This window comes from Panthera leo, chromosome A1 (genome assembly GCF_018350215.1).
Source record: "Panthera leo isolate Ple1 chromosome A1, P.leo_Ple1_pat1.1, whole genome shotgun sequence".
NCBI classification, from domain to species: Eukaryota; Metazoa; Chordata; class Mammalia; order Carnivora; family Felidae; genus Panthera; species Panthera leo.
The window spans coordinates 100056538-100074938 of record NC_056679.1 but is presented as its reverse complement, the minus strand read 5'-3'; the positions used below and the strand labels follow the sequence as shown (position 1 = coordinate 100074938).

Below are 18401 nucleotides of genomic sequence, written 5' to 3'. Positions count from 1 at the left end.
TACAATCTTATCCTTTCTTATGGCTGCATAATATTCATTAATATTCATACATACATATATACATTTATATGTATATACATACATTTGTGTATATATATGTGTATATATATATATATATTTATATACATGTATACCACATTTTCCTTATCTATTCATCTATTGATGGATATTTAGGTTGCTTCTATATCTTCACTATTGTAAATAATGTCACAGTAAACATAGAATTGCATATATATTTTTGAACTAGTATTTTCATTTTCTTTGGATAAATACCCAATAGTGCAATTATTGGATCGTATGGTATTTCTATTTTTAATTTTTCAGGAATCTTAATACTGTTTTACAGTGGCTGCACCAGTTTGCATTCCCGGCAACAGTGCTTGAGAGTTCTTTTTTCTTCACTTCCTCAGTGACACTTGTTATTTCTTGTCATTTTGATTTTAGCCATTCTGTCATAAGGTGATATCTCATTGTGGTTTTGATTTATGTTTCCTTGATGATTAGTGATGTGGAACATCTTTTCATGTGTCTGCTGGCCGTCTATAGGCCTTCTTTGGTAAAATGTCTATTCAGGTGTTCTGCCCATTTTATAATCTGTTAATTTTGGGGGGTGTTGAGTTACATATATATATGTATTTTATATGTATATATGTATTTTACATACATATATGTATTTTGGGTGTTCAGTTCAGAACACCCAAAATACTTAAATATTAATTAATTAATTAAATACGAATCCAGAGAAATGTTGCTATGGCTCATGTCAGAGACAATTACTGCCTATGCTCTCTTCTAGTATTTTTATTATTTCAGGTTTCATATTTAGGTCTTTATTCTATTTTGAGGTTATTTTTGTGTATGGTATAAGAAAGTGCTCCATTTTTTTTTTTATGTGTAGCTGTCCAGTTTCCCCAGCACCATTTATTACAGAGACTGCCTTTTTTCCATTGTATATTCCTGCCTCTTTTGTCATAGATTAATTGGCCATACAAATGTGGGTTTGTTTTTGGAGTCTCTAATCGGTTCTTTTGATCTATATGTCCTGTGTCAGTGCCAATACCAAACTGTTTTGATTACTACAGCTTTGCTGTATATCTTGAAACCTGGGATTCAAGATACCTCCAGCTTTGTTCTTTTTTTTCAGGATTGCTTTAGCTATCTGGGTCTTCTGTGGTTCCATAAAAATTTTAGTATTATTCGTTCTACTTTTGTGAACAATGCTGTTGGTATGTTGGTTGAATCTTTAGATTTCTTTGGGCACTATGGACATTTTAACAATACTGCTTCTCTCAATCTAGGAGAATGGAATATCTTTACATTTGTTTGTGTCATCTTCAATTTGTTTCATCAGTTTTTTATAGTTTTTGCAGTACAGGTCTTTCACCTTTTTGGTTAACTTTATTCATAGGTATTTTATTCTTTTTGATGCAGTCATAAATGGTGATATTTTTAAAATTTCTCTTTGTGCTACTTCATTATTAGTGTATAGGAATGCTACAAACTTCTGGGTAATAATTTGGTATCCTATTACTTTACTGAATCCACTGATTATTTCTAGGAGCTTTTTAAAACTTTTTATTTATTTGTTTTGAGAGAGAGAGAAAGCACAAGTCGGGGAGAGACAGAGAGAGAAGGAGAGAGAGAAACCCAAGCAGGCCCCATGCCAGCAGTGCAGAGCCCAACGCAGGGTAAGATCATGACCTGAGCCAAAATCAAGAGTTGGACACTTAACCAACTGAGTCATCCAGACTCTCCCCTGTATCTAGTAGTTTTTTGGTGGAGTCTTTAGGATTTTCTCTGTATAGTATCATGCTATCTGCACATACTGTCAGTTTAACTTCTTCTTTAATGACATCGATGCCTCTTATTTCTTCTTGTCTGATTGCTGTGGCTAGGGCTTCCAGTAGAATGGACATCCTTATCTTGTTCCTGATCTTAGAGGGAAGGCTCTCAGTTTCTCACCATTGAGTATGCCCGTTAGCTGTGGGTTTGTCATATGTGATCATTATTATGTTGAGGTATATTCCCTCTAACCACACTTTGTTGAGAGTTTTTAAAATGACTGATGCTGAATTTTGTTAAATGCTTTTTCTGCATCTATTGAGATGATCTATGATTTTTATCTTTTGTTGATGTGGTGTATGATGCTGATTGATTTGCAAATATTGAACCATCCTTGCATCTTGGGAATAAATTCCACCTTATTGTGGTGAATGATATTTTTAATGTATTGTTGTATCTGATTTGATAATATTTTGTTGAAGACTTTTCCATCTATGTTCATCAGGGATGTTGGCTTGTAGTTTGTTGTGTGTTTGTTTGTTTGTTTTGTGGTGTCTTTGTCTGTTATTGGTGTCAGGTAGTATTTGGTAAAATATCCTAGAATGCATTTAGAAGCCTTCCTTCCTCTTCAATTTTTTGCAATAGTTTGAAGAAATAGGTATTAACTCTTCTTTAAATGTCTGGTAGAATCACTCTTGAATCCATCTGGCCCTTGACTTTTATTTTTGGTAGTTTTTTTTAATCAACAGATTCAGCTTCGTTACTTTTAATAAGTCTGTTCAGATTTTCCGTATCTTCCTGGTTCAGTTTTGCAATATTGTGTGCTTCGGGGAATTTATCCATTTCTTCTAGATTGTCCAATTTGTTGGCATATTATTTTTCATAGTATTCTATTATAATCCTTTGTATTTTTGTGATGTCAGTTGTTGATTTTCCTATTTCATTTCTGATTTTATTTATTTGGGTCCTTTATCTTTTTTCTTAATGAGTCTGGCTAAGGATTTGTCAATTTTGTTTATCTTTTCAAAAAGCCAGCTCTTGGTTTCATTGACTTTTTCAATTGTTTTAATATCCATGACATTTATTTTTGTTCTGATCATTATTATTTCATTTCTTCCACTCACCTTGGGCTTTTTTCCCCCCTAGTTCCTTTAGGTATAAGATAAGATTGTTTATTTGAGCTTTTTCTTATTTCCTGAACTAGATCTGTATTGGTATGTATTCCCTCTGAGAGTTTCTTTCACTGTGTCCTAAAGATCTTAGACTGTTGTGTTTTTCTTTTCATTTGTTTCCATGTATTTTAAATTTCTTCTTTGATTGTGTCATTGACCCATTGGTTGTGTAGTATCATGTTCTATAGTCTCTATAAGTCTGTGTGTTTTCCAGTGTTTTCTTGTGATTTATTTATAATTTCATACTGTTGTGGTTGGAAAAGATGCACAGTACGATTTCAATATGGTTAAATTTATTGAGAGTTATTTGTGGCCTAATATATGATATACTCTTAAAAATGTTCAGTGTACACTTGAAAAGAATATATATTGTGTCAGTGTTGGATGGAATGTTCTGTACATATCTGTTATGTACATTTGGCCTAATGTGTCAATCAATGACATTGTTTCTTTATTGATTTTTCCATCTGGATGATCCATCCATTGGTGTAAGTGGGATGTTAAAGTCTCTTACTACTATTATCTTACCATCAGTTTCTCTCTTTTTGCCTGTTAATAGTTGCTTTATGTATTTAAGTGCTTCAGTGTTGGGTGCATAGATATATACAATTGTTATATCCTCTTGTGGGATGGATTCCTTTATCATTATGTAATGCCCTTCTTTGTCTCTTATTACAGTCTTTGTTTTAAAGTCTAATTTGTGTGATATGAGTATTGTTATATGGCTTTTTTTGCACTTCCATTTGCATGGTGAATATTTTTCAATCTTTTCACTTTCAGTCTGTATGTATCTTTTGGTTTGAGGTGAGTTTCTTGTAGGCAGCATATAGATGGGTCTTGTGTTTTTGTGTGTTATTATTTTTGAATCTATTCTACCAGCCACCCTATGTCTTTTTATTGAAGCATTTAGGCCCTTTACATCTAAAGTAATTATTGATAGGTGTGTACTTATTGCCGTTTTAAAATTAATTTTCTGATTTTTCTTACAGTTCTTGTTTGTTTCTTCTTTCTCTGGGTTTGGTGAGTTTCTGTAGTGTTAAGTTTGGCTTTCTTTCTCTATTTTCTGTGTGTCTGTCATAGGTTTTGAGTTTATGATTACCATGAGTTTTATATGTAACATCCAAAGTAAATAGCAGCCTGTATTAATTTGATGATTATTTAAGTTCAAACACATTCTTAAAAAAAGAAAAGCATTGGGGCGCCTGGGTGGCTTGGTCGGTTGAGCATCCAACTTTGACTCAGGTTATGATCTCACAGATCATGGGTTCGAGCCCCACAGCAGGCTCTGTGCTGACAGCTTAGAGCCTGGAGCCTGCTTCAAATTCTATGCCTCCCTCTCTTTCTGCTCCCCCTCCCCCGCACCCCCGCCCTGGTCATTCTCTGTCTCTCTCTCCTTCAAAAATAGATTAAAAAAAACAAAAAAACAAAAAAAAGCATTGACAGGAAAAGTTTTCTTTTCCTTTTTTCTTCTTTTCCTTTTTACTCCCTCCTCCATGTTTTATGTATATGTTGTCATATATTACATCTTTTTATTCATAACTTTCTTATGTCTACTTATGGCCATTTCTTTTTCACTTCAAGATGTCTCTTTAACATTTTCTGTGAGGTTAGTTGTGATTAACTCCTTTAACTTTTGTTTGTCTGGGAAGCTATTTTTTCTATACAATTCTGAATGATACCCTTGCCGGGTAGTGTTTTTTTGGTTGTAGTTTTTTTCCCTCCCTTTCAGCACTTTGAATATATCATGCCATTCCCTTCTGGCCTACAAAGTTACTGCCGAAAAATCAATTGATAGCCTTATGGGATTTCCCTCGTACATAAACTTTTGCTTCTCTTGCTGCTTTTAAATTTTTCTCTTTCTCTTTAATCTTTGATATTTTAGTTACCACATTTTGTGGTGTGGACTTCCTCAGCTCATCTTGTTTGGAACTTTCTGTGCTGCACGAACTTGAATGTCTATTTCCTTCCCTAGGTTAGGGAGGTTTTTAGTTACTATTTCTTCAAATAAGTTTTGTGTACCTTTCTTTCTCTCTTCTTCTGGGACCCCTGTAATACAAATGTAATGCAAATGCAAATGCTGCCCAGTGTTGTCTAAGAGATCTTTTAACCTATTTTCATTTTAAAATTATTTTCTTTTTTTGCTGTTCAGCCTGTGTGCTTTTGTTACCCTGTCTTCCAGATCTCTATGTTCTTCTGCGTCCACTGATCTACTATTGATTCCCTCTAGTATGTTTTTTTATTTCATGTGTTGTATTCTTAAACTCTGATTAGTTCTTTTTTATATTTTCTATCTGCTTAGTGAAAACCTCTCTGAGTTTTTCCATTCTTTTCTCCAACTCAGTGCATCTTTATGATCATTACTTTAAATTCTCTGTCAAGCATATTGCTTATCTATATTTAGATCTTTTTCTGAGGCATTTTCTTTTCCTTTCTTTTGGAGCACATTCCTCTATCTTCCTATTTTGTTTGACTTTCTGTTTGATTCTATGGATTAGGTAGGACAGCTACTTCTTCTAAATTTGAATGAATAATCTTGTTTATGGTGTCTCCTATGTAGACTGTGTGTGCTTAGTGACTTTTGCTGGCTGTCTGGAGCTGTGGCTGCGTATGCTAGCTACTCTTTTAATTTGTGGCTTTTTACAAAAAGAAAAATAATAATATTAAAAAGAAAATAATAAAAGAAAAGGGAAAAAAGATAAGGAAAAGAAAAAAAGAAAAATCTACAAAGAACAAAAAGAAAAAATAACAAGAACAAAAATGAAAACAAAACCAAGAGTAATTTAAAAAATAATTTTAAAAATAAAATAAAAATAAAACAAACTTTTAAAGGCTGAAAAAAAAAACCGCAAAGAAATCTAAAACTCGGCTTCTTTTCTGTAACCCAGCACCAGAGGGGCTGATTTGGGCTTGTGGACCTTGGCTGTCTGAGGTTGCAGGCTCACTATGAGCCAGTCTTGGGTTTTTAAAGTGGAAGAGGAGAGAGTGTCCCATAGCTCCTTGGCCCTTTTAAACTGCAGGCTTTTTCCTGAGTCCCAGGGTGACCCAGGCTGGTGTATATTTGTGAATCCTGGGCTTGCTGAGGTTGCTGAACTCAGGGTCCCTGTGATGATGGGCTTGGCCCACCAGTTATGGTGTCCAGACCCTGCTCCAGTCTAGGCTTTTAAGGTGGAGCGGGATGTGCTTCTGTCTCTAGTCCCTCCAACCTGGAGAGTGCTCCCACAGTCACTGCTCCATTTGGTAGAGTTCTAGTGTTGTCTCTTTTATATGCTAGTTACTCTTTTAAACCAAGGCTTTTTTTTCTGTACCCAAGAACCAAGGACTGTTCCCCGCCACTTGGTACTATGCCTCCCCACTGCCATTCTCAGTGTCCCTGAATGGGGATTCCCTTTGTTACTGTGTCTCTGTCTCTCTTGCTGTTCTCTTGCCATTCTGTCTATCTTTGTCCAAAAATTGTTCAGTTAGCTCTTGGGTCAGTTCTTCAGGAAGAATTGTTCTATGATTAGCTGTCATTTGGTGAGTTCCATGGAGGAGGTGAGTTCAGGGTCTTCCTACATTACCTTCTTTGACTAGAACCCAACAGGTAGGTATTTAAAAAGAAGTTACAGGACTGGAGGAGATGTTTAAAGAACAAGTATAGATAAAGAGGAGAAGAGATCCAGAGGACAGAGTTCTGGGACACTTTAATGTGTTAAGTTCAGCAAGTTGAGGGGCAATTAGAAAGGGAGGCAAATGACAGTGAGTAAGTGTTTGAGGAGTGAAATGACAAGTCCTGCTAGCTGGGTGAGTGAGAAGAAGGCTGAGAAATGAAGCACTAGGTTTGTCATCATGGAAGTCACTGACGCTGTTGATGGAAAAATAAAAAGGTTGGCGTGGGGGTAAACACTGTACACAAACTTACTTGCAGGGGATCAAGAGAGAACAGGGTAAGTGGAGATGGGAAACAGAAATAACTTTTTAAAGAAGTTTTGTAGTAAAAGAGTATAAAAAAAGAACTAAGTTGGGGGTGCTGGAGGGAATGTAAGTCCAAAAAAGATGAGGAGAAATAACACCATCTTTGCTTCTCCTGGGAACCAATCAGTAGAAAGGGCAAAATGGATAATGCCAGCAAGAGAATAATTGGAGGTGTGATGTCCTGGAGTCCTTCCGTAAGCTCAAGGGTTGGGACTCAGGGCACCATGGGAGGTTGGCTTTAGGAAGTGGCATAGATGCTTCAACCCCTGTAGCAGAACAGAAGGCTTTCTACAATTACAAGCATGTGATCAATTCCATGACAAGGAAGTGTGAGGTTCTCCTGGGATTCCTTCTAAATTCTTAGTGAAATAAGGGGATTATCAACAGACAGCGCTGAGCGGGAGGAGACTGAGAGATCGACAATGACAATGTGTAAAAGAATTGGGACAATGGCTATTGTATGTTTTGACAGCAACACAGAATAAGAAATAACATTACTGAGGAGGTAAATATGCAAACACACACACATACACACACGGAGACTGCAAAACAAGAATTTCAGGAGGCAATACCCTTGTTTAACTTACTTTCACTTCTGTTCAAATCTGTTCTAATGACAAATAGTGGCTAGCAAGTCACAAAATAATTTCATGACACTGATGGGGTGGAATCTGTAGTTTGGAAAACACTCATCCAGAAGAATTGAAGAGGAAATTCTCTGAAGACATGTAATAAGATTATATGCAGCAAAATAAACCAACTTTAAGTCTAGAAGGTAAAGGGAGGCCCATCAGCTTAATCAACAGCAAATTATTGTGCACTCCCCACACCCCAGTAGTTCCTCCTGTCAAGATCCCTTTTTATTCTGGGCTCCTCTGTTCTCCAGTGACATAGGTCTGAGATCTGTCACTTTAATTCCCTGGTTTCTTCCTCCATTTTTGTAACTCTCTCCATTCATTCGTTTGCAAAATTGTAAATAATCTGCCTGTAAATTCCTGTCAGCATCTGTTTCTATTTCCACTGATTTTGCCATGTTCTGGCCCTATTGCTTTCTCTCTACCTTATATTTTTACTTTTCTTGTTGTGAGAGTAGTGCAGTGGGTGTCCATAAGAAGAAATTTATTTTAAAAAGACAAGTAGCTAAAGAAAATGAATATCAAACACAATCTCATTAAGAGGCTCTCTGGCTTCCTTTGTTGGTGTATCTACTTCCATTTTGTATGCATATATATTATTTCCCCTGTACTTGTCTATATACAATTATATAATATAGTCCTGTTTCATAATACTCTCGTTTTTAAGAGAACACATTGTGAATTTCTGCTCACATCATTATGTGCTTGGCAAAATCATATTTAATAGCTGTAGGGCATTCCACGTATGGCATTTTAATCTAAACCATTTTGTTGAGTTTGTGCAGTCATGTGCATGTGCCTCTCAGATCTGGGACTACAGGGAGCACAATTTGCCAAGGACCCTGCTGCTCTGCTCAGAAAAATCGATTCATCTCTTAGCTTGTTGCAAGCCTGCACTTCCCAGTCAATAACAGAGTTCCGGAAATGTTCTTAGGCAGGCCCATTTCTGGGAGACCTGGGATTCCTCTGATGAGCGACTCTAGCTATGGTCTCCCAGAAAGCTTTGTAGCACGTTGCTTACAACAATGCACCACATTCCTTTTTTCCTTCTGCCAGGATCAGACTTGCATGGAGTCTGGAGGCTGTATCTGCTCCTTTCCCATTTTCTCTCAAGGGCCTTTTGGTCTCCCCTAAGACATTTCTTATATACTTAATCCCATCTTGGCACGTTTCTCAGAAGACCCAAACTAACACAGGCGTTTAGGTTGTTCTCGGGTTTGTATTCTGTACAACTAAACTTGTGATTGCTCAATTCTTAGCACAGCACTCTTTTGCTGAGAGTCCTTCAAGCACTGCCATTGCTCAGTACATTAAGCTTAAGCCCCTCCTACCCCCTCCACATTTGGCTCCAGCCCATCTATCCAAACACCACCCAGTGTTCTTAGTCCAGCCCCGGGGCCTGCTGACCAAATATTCTTGCATTCATTTTCTCATGCCTCCTTCCCCCAGCCCCCAAGAAAACATGTGCTCAGCTGATGCCTCCTTCATTCTGGATTTCTTTGTGACTTCCTCCACGCACCCCCCTCCATTTTAAAGGCCACAGAAATGTGTTTTCTGCAGTGTAGTCACTCTTTTTGTCAAAAGTAGTTAGTTACATTAAAGGGAGGCTATAAAGCCCAATGGTGAAGTGTATACTTTGTAATCAGACAGACCTAGATCATCATTTAACAGACACACACACACACACACACACACACACACACACACACACAGAGGTACGCCTGGGTGGCTAAGTTGGTTAAGCGTCCCACTTTGGCTCAGGTCATGATTTGTGGTTCATGGGTTCGAATCTGGTGTGGGGCTCTGTGCTGACAGCTCAGAGCCTAGAGTCAGCTTCGGATTCTGGGTCTCCCTCTCCCTCTGCCCCTCTGCTGCTCTCACTCTATCTCGCTCTCTCAAAAATAAATAAACATTAAAAAAAATTAAAACACCTACAAATTAGCAGAGATTGGATAGGTTTGGGAAAACACTGAGCTAAACAAAAATAGTCCAAGATGTTTTTAATTCTCAGACTTCCCAGAGCCCTTAAAATGTTCATATGTGTCATAACTTCCTAAGGCCAGTATCGACACTTTGTGTAGCTTTCCTTGAATTTGATCACAAAATCCTTTAGAAACAGATCATCTCCAGACATTATTTTTTTCTTGGAAAATACTGGGAAAGGGTAAACGTTGTCACAGAATTTTTCATGTATGGTTCTCACAGTACTTTATAGTACTATATATATTCTTCAACTTGTTATAGTTGTTTGTATATTTATCTTACACATCTTCCCAATTTTAGCCTTTAGCATAAAGTCTTGAAAATAACAGGCACTTGTTCAGTAGAAAATCACAGAATTTTAGTGAAGGCTCATGGTCTGGAATAATATTTGGTAACTGGAGAAAGTTTGTATCTGCTTTTCAGTAGCTGTTTCCCAGTCTTTTTTTATACCATAGTATCCTGGGCTACTTTACAGGCTAGAAAAATTATCTTGATGTTGGACAGGAAGAAAAAAAAAGCCCTTGTTAACTGGAGGCTAAATACATTTTCTCCACAAGTCACTTGATTGGGACAGTTTAACAGTATATAAAGGTGGAGGTGCATTTTAAGGGCAAGAAAGCAGGAGTCAGCCGACTCTGGGTCTTGGCACACCATGGGCAGCAAGGAAGGCAGCCTGTGGCTTAGTTGTGATCGTTTTCATTTCCAAGGGTGTGCTTGTCAAAGAGGTACTCTGCCAGGCCGGAAGCCGGGGCCCCCATCTTAACCAAGTTTTGCACGTGGTCACCTAGTTCTTTGATCGATTTCACCTGTTCATTCAAATAGTGAGTTTCCAGGAAGTCGCACAAATGGGGGTCACCTTTGTCTGAGGCCAGAGTGTGCAATTCGAGCAACGACTGGTTCACATTCTTTTCCAAGAGCAGCGCACACTCCATGGCATTCAGCCCGCTCTCCCAGTCGTCCAGGTCAGGTTTCTTGATGTCCTTCAGGCAGATCCGGCCTCCCCGCTGGTTCTGCAGCCTCATCAGCTTCTCGGCGTGCTGGGTCTCCTCCCGAGACTGACGAAGGAAATATCTGGCGAAGTTGTTCAGGGCCACGTCATCTCGGGAGAAGTAATAGGCCATAGACAAGTACACATAGGACGCATAGAGCTCCAGGTTGATCTGGCGGTTGATGGCGGCCTCGGAGTCCGGGTGGAAGTTCTGCCGCACTCGGGAGGGGGCGGAGGTGGGCCCGGCAGGGTCCCGGGAGGAGGTGGCTGCGGCCAGCGGCCGGCGGGGGGCGGCGGGCTGGGGACCCGAGGGGCACCAGGAAACCCAGAGCGGTCGGAGCGCGAAGCCTCGGCGCGCGCTGCGCAGGGACACCAGCGAACTGCTGATCTGCTTACAGAGGAACAAGAAACAGGGCGGCATGGTTCCCCTTCTTTAGAAGTCGGGAAACTGAGGCCCGGGCGGCTTACCGCGCGGTCGGGCACCAGGGGCTTCAGGGGCTTCTGCATCAGAATGCAGCCCTAGGCGATGGCGACTGCGTCACACACACACGCCTTCGCTTGGAGAGGCTCAGAGTTCCAGGCGGAGGGCGGCGGGGACGCGCGCGCCTGTCGCGGTTGGGCGCAGACGGATAATCCTGACAACTCCATTTAATGAAACATTGCCCCATTTCTGCCCTTGGGCGTTTGTAACTTATTTCATCTAAGTTAAAAGTGCTGTTAAAAAAAAAAAAAAAAAAAAAGAAAGAAAGAAAAGCAGGCACTACGACTAGCAAAAGAAAGCACGAGCCCAGTGTACTTGCCCTCCCTTTGTGACCTCTTTCTGTGGAAAGACCAAGGCCTGGGGGAGGCAGGGCAGCGACATAGAGGAAAACAAGTCACAAAACTTTATCTGGGCGCGGGGGTCCACAGCCAAATTGGGTCTTTATAAATTGACTTTCTGGTTATTTTAACAAATGTAGGTATGGAAATAATTGCCAGAGTAGTATATAGGCACATTTCCAAGGGTCTGTAAGAAGACAGTGCCTTCTTTTAAAAAGACATTTTATTTTGGGGGCGTCTGGGTAGCTCAGTGGGTTAAGCGTGGGACTTAGGCTCAGGTCAGGAGCTCATGGTTTGTGGGCTCCAGCCCCAGATCAGGCTCTGTGCTGACAGCTAGGAGCCTGGAGCCTGCTTCAGATTCTGTGTCTTCCTCTGTCTCTGCCCCTCCCCTGCTCAGCTCTCTCTCTCAAAAATAAACATACATTAAAAGTAATAAATAAAAAACAATAAAAACTTAAAAAAGAATAAAAAGACATTTTATTTTTAAATGTAAAATTTATCTTTACTGCAAAGAAAAATAGGATACTGTAGAAAAGTAGGAGGAATAAATAAACTAGCTCTAAACTTGATGTTATTTTCCTGTCTTTTGTTATTGCAGATACATACACTTGTGGTGAGCATAGCAAAGCTGTAGAGAAGTTGAATCACTATATTGTACATCTGAAACTGATGTAACATTGTGTCTCAACTAAAATAAAAAATACTAAATTAAAAATAAAAAGGACAATTAAAAATTCAATTTATTTATTTTTTTAAATATAATTTATTGTCAAGTTAGCTAACATACAGTGCATACAGTGTACTCTTGGCTTCAGGAGTAGATTCCCATGATTCATCACTTACATATAACAGCCAGTGTCCATCCCAACAAGTGCCCTCCTCAATGCCCACCACCCATTTTCGCCTCTCCTCACCACCCCCCCACCATCAACCCTCAGTTTGTTCTCTGTATTTAAGAATCTCTAATGTTTTGCCTCCCTCTCTGTTTATAACTATTTAAAAAAATTACATTTAAACTGGTATTTGGTTTTAAAAGAATATCTGTAATTGTTGTAGTGTATTGAGAAAATGAGTATTAACTCACAGAAGAAAATTCCGAAAATTCCTAATCTTTCTCTCCCAGAAAAAAAACATCGTTAAAATGTTGATAGTAATTCTCACAGATTAAAAGAAGAACATTAGGAGTGCCTGGGTGGCTCAGTCCATTAAGCATTGGACTTCGGCTCAGATCATGATCTCATGATTTGTGAGTTCCAGCCCTGCATCAGGCTCTGTGCTGACAGCTCAGAGCCTGGAACCTGCTTCAGACTCTGTGTCTGCCTCTCTCTCTGTTCCTCCCCTACTCATTCTCTCTCTCCCTCTCTCTAAACACTAAATAAACATAAAAAAAAAAAAAAAGAGGAACATTAAAAAAATCACAGAAACAAAACAACCAACATGTACATTTTTAACAGTTTTAAAGAGATAGGATTGACCTAAAATAAACTGCAGATACTTCAAGTGCACAAGTTGATAGGGTTTGACATAGGTATGTCTGTGAAACCATCATCAGAGTCAAGGTAATGAACATATTCATCAACTCCCAAAGTTCTCTCAGGTTTGTTTATATGTATTTTTTTTATTTTTTATTTTTGTTTTTATTTGTTTATTTAAGTAAACTCCACCCCCAACGTGGGGCTTGAATGACCACTAGATCAAGAGTCGCATATTCTGCCACTGAGCCTGACAGGTACCCTGACTCGTTATGTAATCACTCCCTCCTGCCTCTCTGCCCCACCTCATCCCAGCCATCCACTGGTCTGCATTTCCTCACTATGTAGGTTAGTTTGCACTTTACAGAATTTCATATAAATAGAACCTGTGTATATACCTTTCTGCCTGGTTTCTATCACTCAGCACAGTGGTTTTGAGATCCATCCATATTGTCATGTGTATTAATAGTTTTTACGGTTGAATAGTATTCCATTGTGTAGAGATACCACAATCTGTTTATTCTGTCACCATCTGATGAATATTCTGCTTATTTACAGCTTTTGGCTGTTCAAGTAAGGCTATTGTGAACATTCCTGTACAAGTCTTTGTGTAGTTTTATGAGCTTATTTCTCTTGGGTGAATATTTTGCTTGTAATGGGTAGATCATATGGTAAGTGTAGGTTTAACTTTTTAAGGAACTTCCAATTGTTTTTCCAAGTGGTTTTGCCCTTTTATATGGCCATCAGCACTATGTGAGAGTTCAAGTTCCTTCATATCCTTGCAACCCTTGGTATTGTCATTTATTTCACTTTAAACTTAAAACTTAAAATTTAGCCATTCTAGTAGATGTATACTGGTATGACATTGTATCTTTAATCTGAATTCCCATTTTAATTGATGATGCTGAGTATATTTGGTCATACTTCTTTGCTAACCATATATATATCTTTGGTGAAGTGTATATTCAAAGCTTTTGCCCATTTTACATGTTCAGCCATTTCTTAGGATTGTTTGATGTCTTATGGTTAATATCTGGATCTTTGATATTAGTGCTGCTTATATTCAGGTCTTCTTTCTGTTATCTGTATGTTACCATCTCTGTATTACTTTCCTATAATTCCTTGGGCAAATCACTTTACCCTTCTAGGTCAATTTCCTCAGTTATAAATCCAAGATCCTACTTATTTCCTTTGGGTTACTGAAAGGAATCAATAAAATAATTATGCAGGGTACTTATCACAGTGCTTATCACAGAATAAGCACTCAAAATATTCTTTAACAGTTCTTATTGCATAGTGTCTATTTAATTATTCAAAATCATTCATTTTCAATTATTCAGCAAGCAGTAATTATTATTATTACATATGGAAAAACTTATACAGTTTGTACAGTATGCTTACCCGCATTATATTGTTATCATGTAGGAATAGTGAGGTAGAAATTCTTTTATAATCTGGACACATCAAATGTGTAGTTTGGTAGGAAGTTCCTCGGTCTCAGATGAACTTCTTAAAGTGTACGATAAATAAAGGTGGGCACCTAAGATCTAGCTGCACTTAAACTCTGCTGGCAGAATCTTACTGATATTCACCAAGAAATTTCCCACTAACTTTTGCTTTCCTATATCCATCTTTGCTTGTATTTTCTTCAAAGTTGTGTTTCTCCTAAAATGTAGTTCCCTAAAGAGAGGTTCTGAAAATGATCCTTTAGAGTGGTGTTAAATGCCAACTGCTGCTACCAGTGTTTTAGTAGAAATGATGCTCTTCATATAAATGCTTATCCCCAAAGTAATAAAAAGTATAGATATAAAATAAATGCAGTACATGAAATGTAATGCAAAACAAGGCCATAAAAGACAATACACACTTAAACGTCCTGTGTTAACTTGTCAAAAATGTTTCTTGTTCCCTTACAAAGTTTGTCATGTATTTTGCTAGACTTTGAAAATGCAAGGAATCTTATCTGTGGGACATTTTGATTTCTAGTATTCATAGTAAAATTAATGGTCTTCTACCAAAAGTACACACCTAGATCATGGCCCACCATTCCTCACGAGTCATTTCTTCCTCCATTTTAATGACTTCTTCTCCTCCTTGAACACCTGTCTAAGCTTTCAAGATTCTCTGGTGTTGCCTCTACTTCCCCACCTTGCTGTCTTCTCCTCTTCTACTTCCTCATGAAATCCATCTCATCTTTTTAGGTCCCATCAAATATGTTACTTTCTCTGTAAGGTCTCAGATAACTTCGTTTGGAATTAATCACTACTTTGTTGTTGTTGTTGAAGACTGTTTATGCTGAGAGTATATCATATCATATGGTTGTATATGGGCATGCACATGTGCATGCTTGTATGTATGTTGATGTATGTATGTGTGTGTGTGTGTGTGTGTGTGTCCTTAAGGGCACAGCTTCTCATCCTCCTCATTTTTTTTTATTGTAGTTGACACATAATGTTATGTTAGTTTCAGGTGCACAGCATTCCATAAGTCTATAAATTGTGCTATGATCACAAGTGTAGCTACCCTCTGTTACCATACAACACCATTACAATATTACAATACAGTTACTGTATTCCCTGTGATGTACCTTTCATTCCCATGACTTACTCATTCCTTAATTGGTAGCCTATGCCTCCTACTCTCCTTCACCCATTTTGCACCCCCCTCCTGCCCTCTGGCTACCCATCCTACTCAGTTTTAAATTTTTAGTCTTGGCACAATGCTTCTATCCCCCAGAAGAATGGGGATAGGGATTTTTATTTCCTATGGCATATCAGCTTGCCTAGCATGTGTTTGTCAAGTATATTGAGAGATGGCTTCACTTTAAGTTATTAGAAAAGCTCTGTACTTTGCTGATTTCAGCCTTTAAAGGAATAACAATATCTTCCATTTTCTTCTTTATAGATGTATTGGGTAAAGTATTTGTATTATATGTGAAAATGCTTTGCCACTTGGAGATTTAGGAACTACATGAAAGTGGATTGTAATTCACTGAATCGTGTTTTGGTATTTTCTTCAAAGCATTTGATTTTAAATACTAAATATTTTTTTAGAATTTACCTACCTTGGGGAGCACCTGGTGGTTCAGTCTGTTAAGCGTCCGACTTTGGCACAGATCATGATCTCGCGGTTTGTGAGTTCGAGCCCCGCGTCGGGCTCTGTGCTGACAGCTCAGAGCCTGGAGCCTGCTTCGGATTCTGTGTCTCCTTCTCTCTGCCCCTCCCCCAGTTGTGTTCTGTCTCTCTATGTCTATCAAAATTAAATAAATGTAAAAAAAAAATTAGAATTTACCTATCTTGGAAAATATTTAAACAACACTCTATAGTTTTATGTTAATAGATGGGAGCAGAGTCATAAATAATGAGGAAAAGGAAAAATGAAAAGTAACTCTACTCCTTTATACTTGTACATACTTGTAGTGAAGACATATTTTCTCCTTTTCTTTCTCTCTTTCTCTTCCTTTTCATCTCTTTTTATTCTTTCTTTAATGTTCAAACATGGTTAATCACACAAGCAATTCTTCATCTTTATTACTGATACTGGCCCTTTCAAAATTGCTTGCTGTTAGAAGTCCAAAATGTGACAAATCTAGGGTGGAGAGAAGTCCACTGATCACTGGAATATGGATTCTGGATTCTGGATTATGTTCTTGCTGTTAATGGAATATCTGAGGGTTTTGAACAGAGAACAGTAGAGGATTTTGTCTTAGGAAAAGGAAAATGTATTGTAATTCGGTGTATTATCACAAGGAAATCTCTGAAAATTCTTAAGGGAGTGGTTGGACTCAGCTGTGGAACACTTTCTTGCCTCACTCTCAGATCTATTCAAAACTGGGAAATCTCCCAGGTCACTCGATAAATGAGTCACAACTGCAGTGCAAGCTGCCTCTAAAACTAGAAGAGGTCTAGCAAACTCTGTTTTAATTCATTTCATTTGTTAATTTTTTTCCTCTGTGGTCAGAGGCACAAGGTACAGTAACTCCTACATTATCTTCAGGAGGTGTCTGGGATACCTCAGACCATTATACTCCTAGAACTGTATGAACATCTTAGCTCCTGGGCTTCTAAGTATAATCCTTCCATCCCTTAGCAGAGCCAGCATTTCCCTAGTTGCGCCATGCTGAGATTTGGACCTAATTGTTGATATTGTGGTATACTAGGTGAATAGTATCCCAGTAAAATTCTTGCCCACCCAGAATCTGTGAATAGGCCTTATTCAGAAATAGGGTCTTTGCAGATGTAACCAAGTTAAAGTGAGATCATACTGGATTAAGGTGTATCCTATTTCAGTGACTGGGATTCTTCCAAGGAGACAAAAATTTAGACAGAGACAGACAAGGAGGAAGTCCATGTGACAAGCAGCTCAGGCTGCTCTCAGACTCCAGGTCAGGGACTTGCAAACTTTTTCTGTACTGAGCCAGAGCAATATTTTAGGCTTCGTGGGGCATAAGGTCTCTGTGGTATCTATTCAACTCTGCTATTATGGTGTACTGTAAGCAGTCATAGAGTACATGTAATGAATAAGTGTGGTCGTGTTCTAATTAAACTTTATTTACAAAGATAGTAGTGAATCAAACTTGGCCCAAAGAGTTTGCTGACTCCTGCTCTGGAGAGGAGGACCTCTTTATACGCTGCCATGGAGCATTTCTGATATTCACTTCATTACTCTGGTAATTAACTCAGCCGAGTCTGCCATTCTCTCTCTTTCTCTCTCTCTCTTTTTTAAGCCTTATTTATCTTGAGAGAGAGACAGACAGACAGACAGACAGAGCAAGCGAGGGCATTCACGTGAGTGGGGGAGGGGCAGAGAGACAATCTCAAGCAGGCTCCACACTGTCCCCATAGAGCCTAACACAGGGCTCGAACTAGGAACTGTGAGATCATGACCTGAGCCATAATCAAGGGTCCAACATTTAACCGAATGAGCCACCGATGCGCCCCTGTCATTTTCTCTTTTTTACGCATCAGCGGTGCTCAGTCAAACCCAGTCAATTCCACGTTTCCACCACAGCCCTGACCCAAGATAGAGACTGCACACACAAGGGCATCTCCTTCCATCTGTGTCTGTCCCAGTTCTATAAGTGGAAATCTCAGTAACTGCAATGCTGGAACACCCCAGGAACTATATCACCCTCCACTCACCACCAGTATTGCGGGAGTAGGTGTGGGGTGCGTGTTGTTACTTGTCCAGCCAGTGATCCAGTTCCTGAAACTCATCTTAGATTTGCCTCTTAGGGACATTTCCAATAAAACCTTTTTTAGGTTGGTTTCCTAAGCAAACTTCCAGCAAATGTCTCATTTGCAAGTGATTTATCAAGGAAATGCCGCCAGGAGAAACCAGTAAGGAAGTAGAAGAAGGGTAAAGGGGGAAACAATAAAAGGGTGTGAATCAGCAAAATTGAGAACAGAAAAGGCTAGCTTCAAAGGCCTGTGCAAACGGGTAGCATCCTGAACTGAGTCAATCCCTGGGCTTGGTTTAATGCTTTGCTGCCGCCGCGGTCTTGAAAGTCATTAAGAATCTGATTTTTGAACCTGTATCTTTTAAGAGCAGTCGGTTGTGGTGTGTGTGTGTTGGGGTGGGGGGGAGCACAATGGAGTGC

At 38.8% G+C, this 18401-nt stretch overlaps 1 protein-coding gene and 1 long non-coding RNA gene across 3 annotated transcripts in view; one reads left to right on the top strand and one right to left on the bottom strand.

Annotated features, from left to right (window-relative positions):
* LOC122216676 overlaps nt 1–18401 on the top strand; it is a 115410-nt gene that overhangs the window by 53830 nt on the left and 43179 nt on the right. The window lies entirely within an intron of this gene.
* FTMT (ferritin mitochondrial) lies at nt 9524–11225 on the bottom strand. Its single transcript, XM_042933774.1, has one exon. It carries the CDS (start codon nt 10930–10932, stop codon nt 10204–10206), a length of 729 nt encoding a protein of 242 aa, XP_042789708.1. The 5' UTR covers nt 10933–11225; the 3' UTR covers nt 9524–10203.

Bases quoted from the DNA above. Each gene is read 5' to 3' on its own strand.
- FTMT (XM_042933774.1), bottom strand. From the start codon at position 10,932: ATGCCGCCCTGTTTCTTGTTCCTCTGTAAGCAGATCAGCAGTTCGCTG.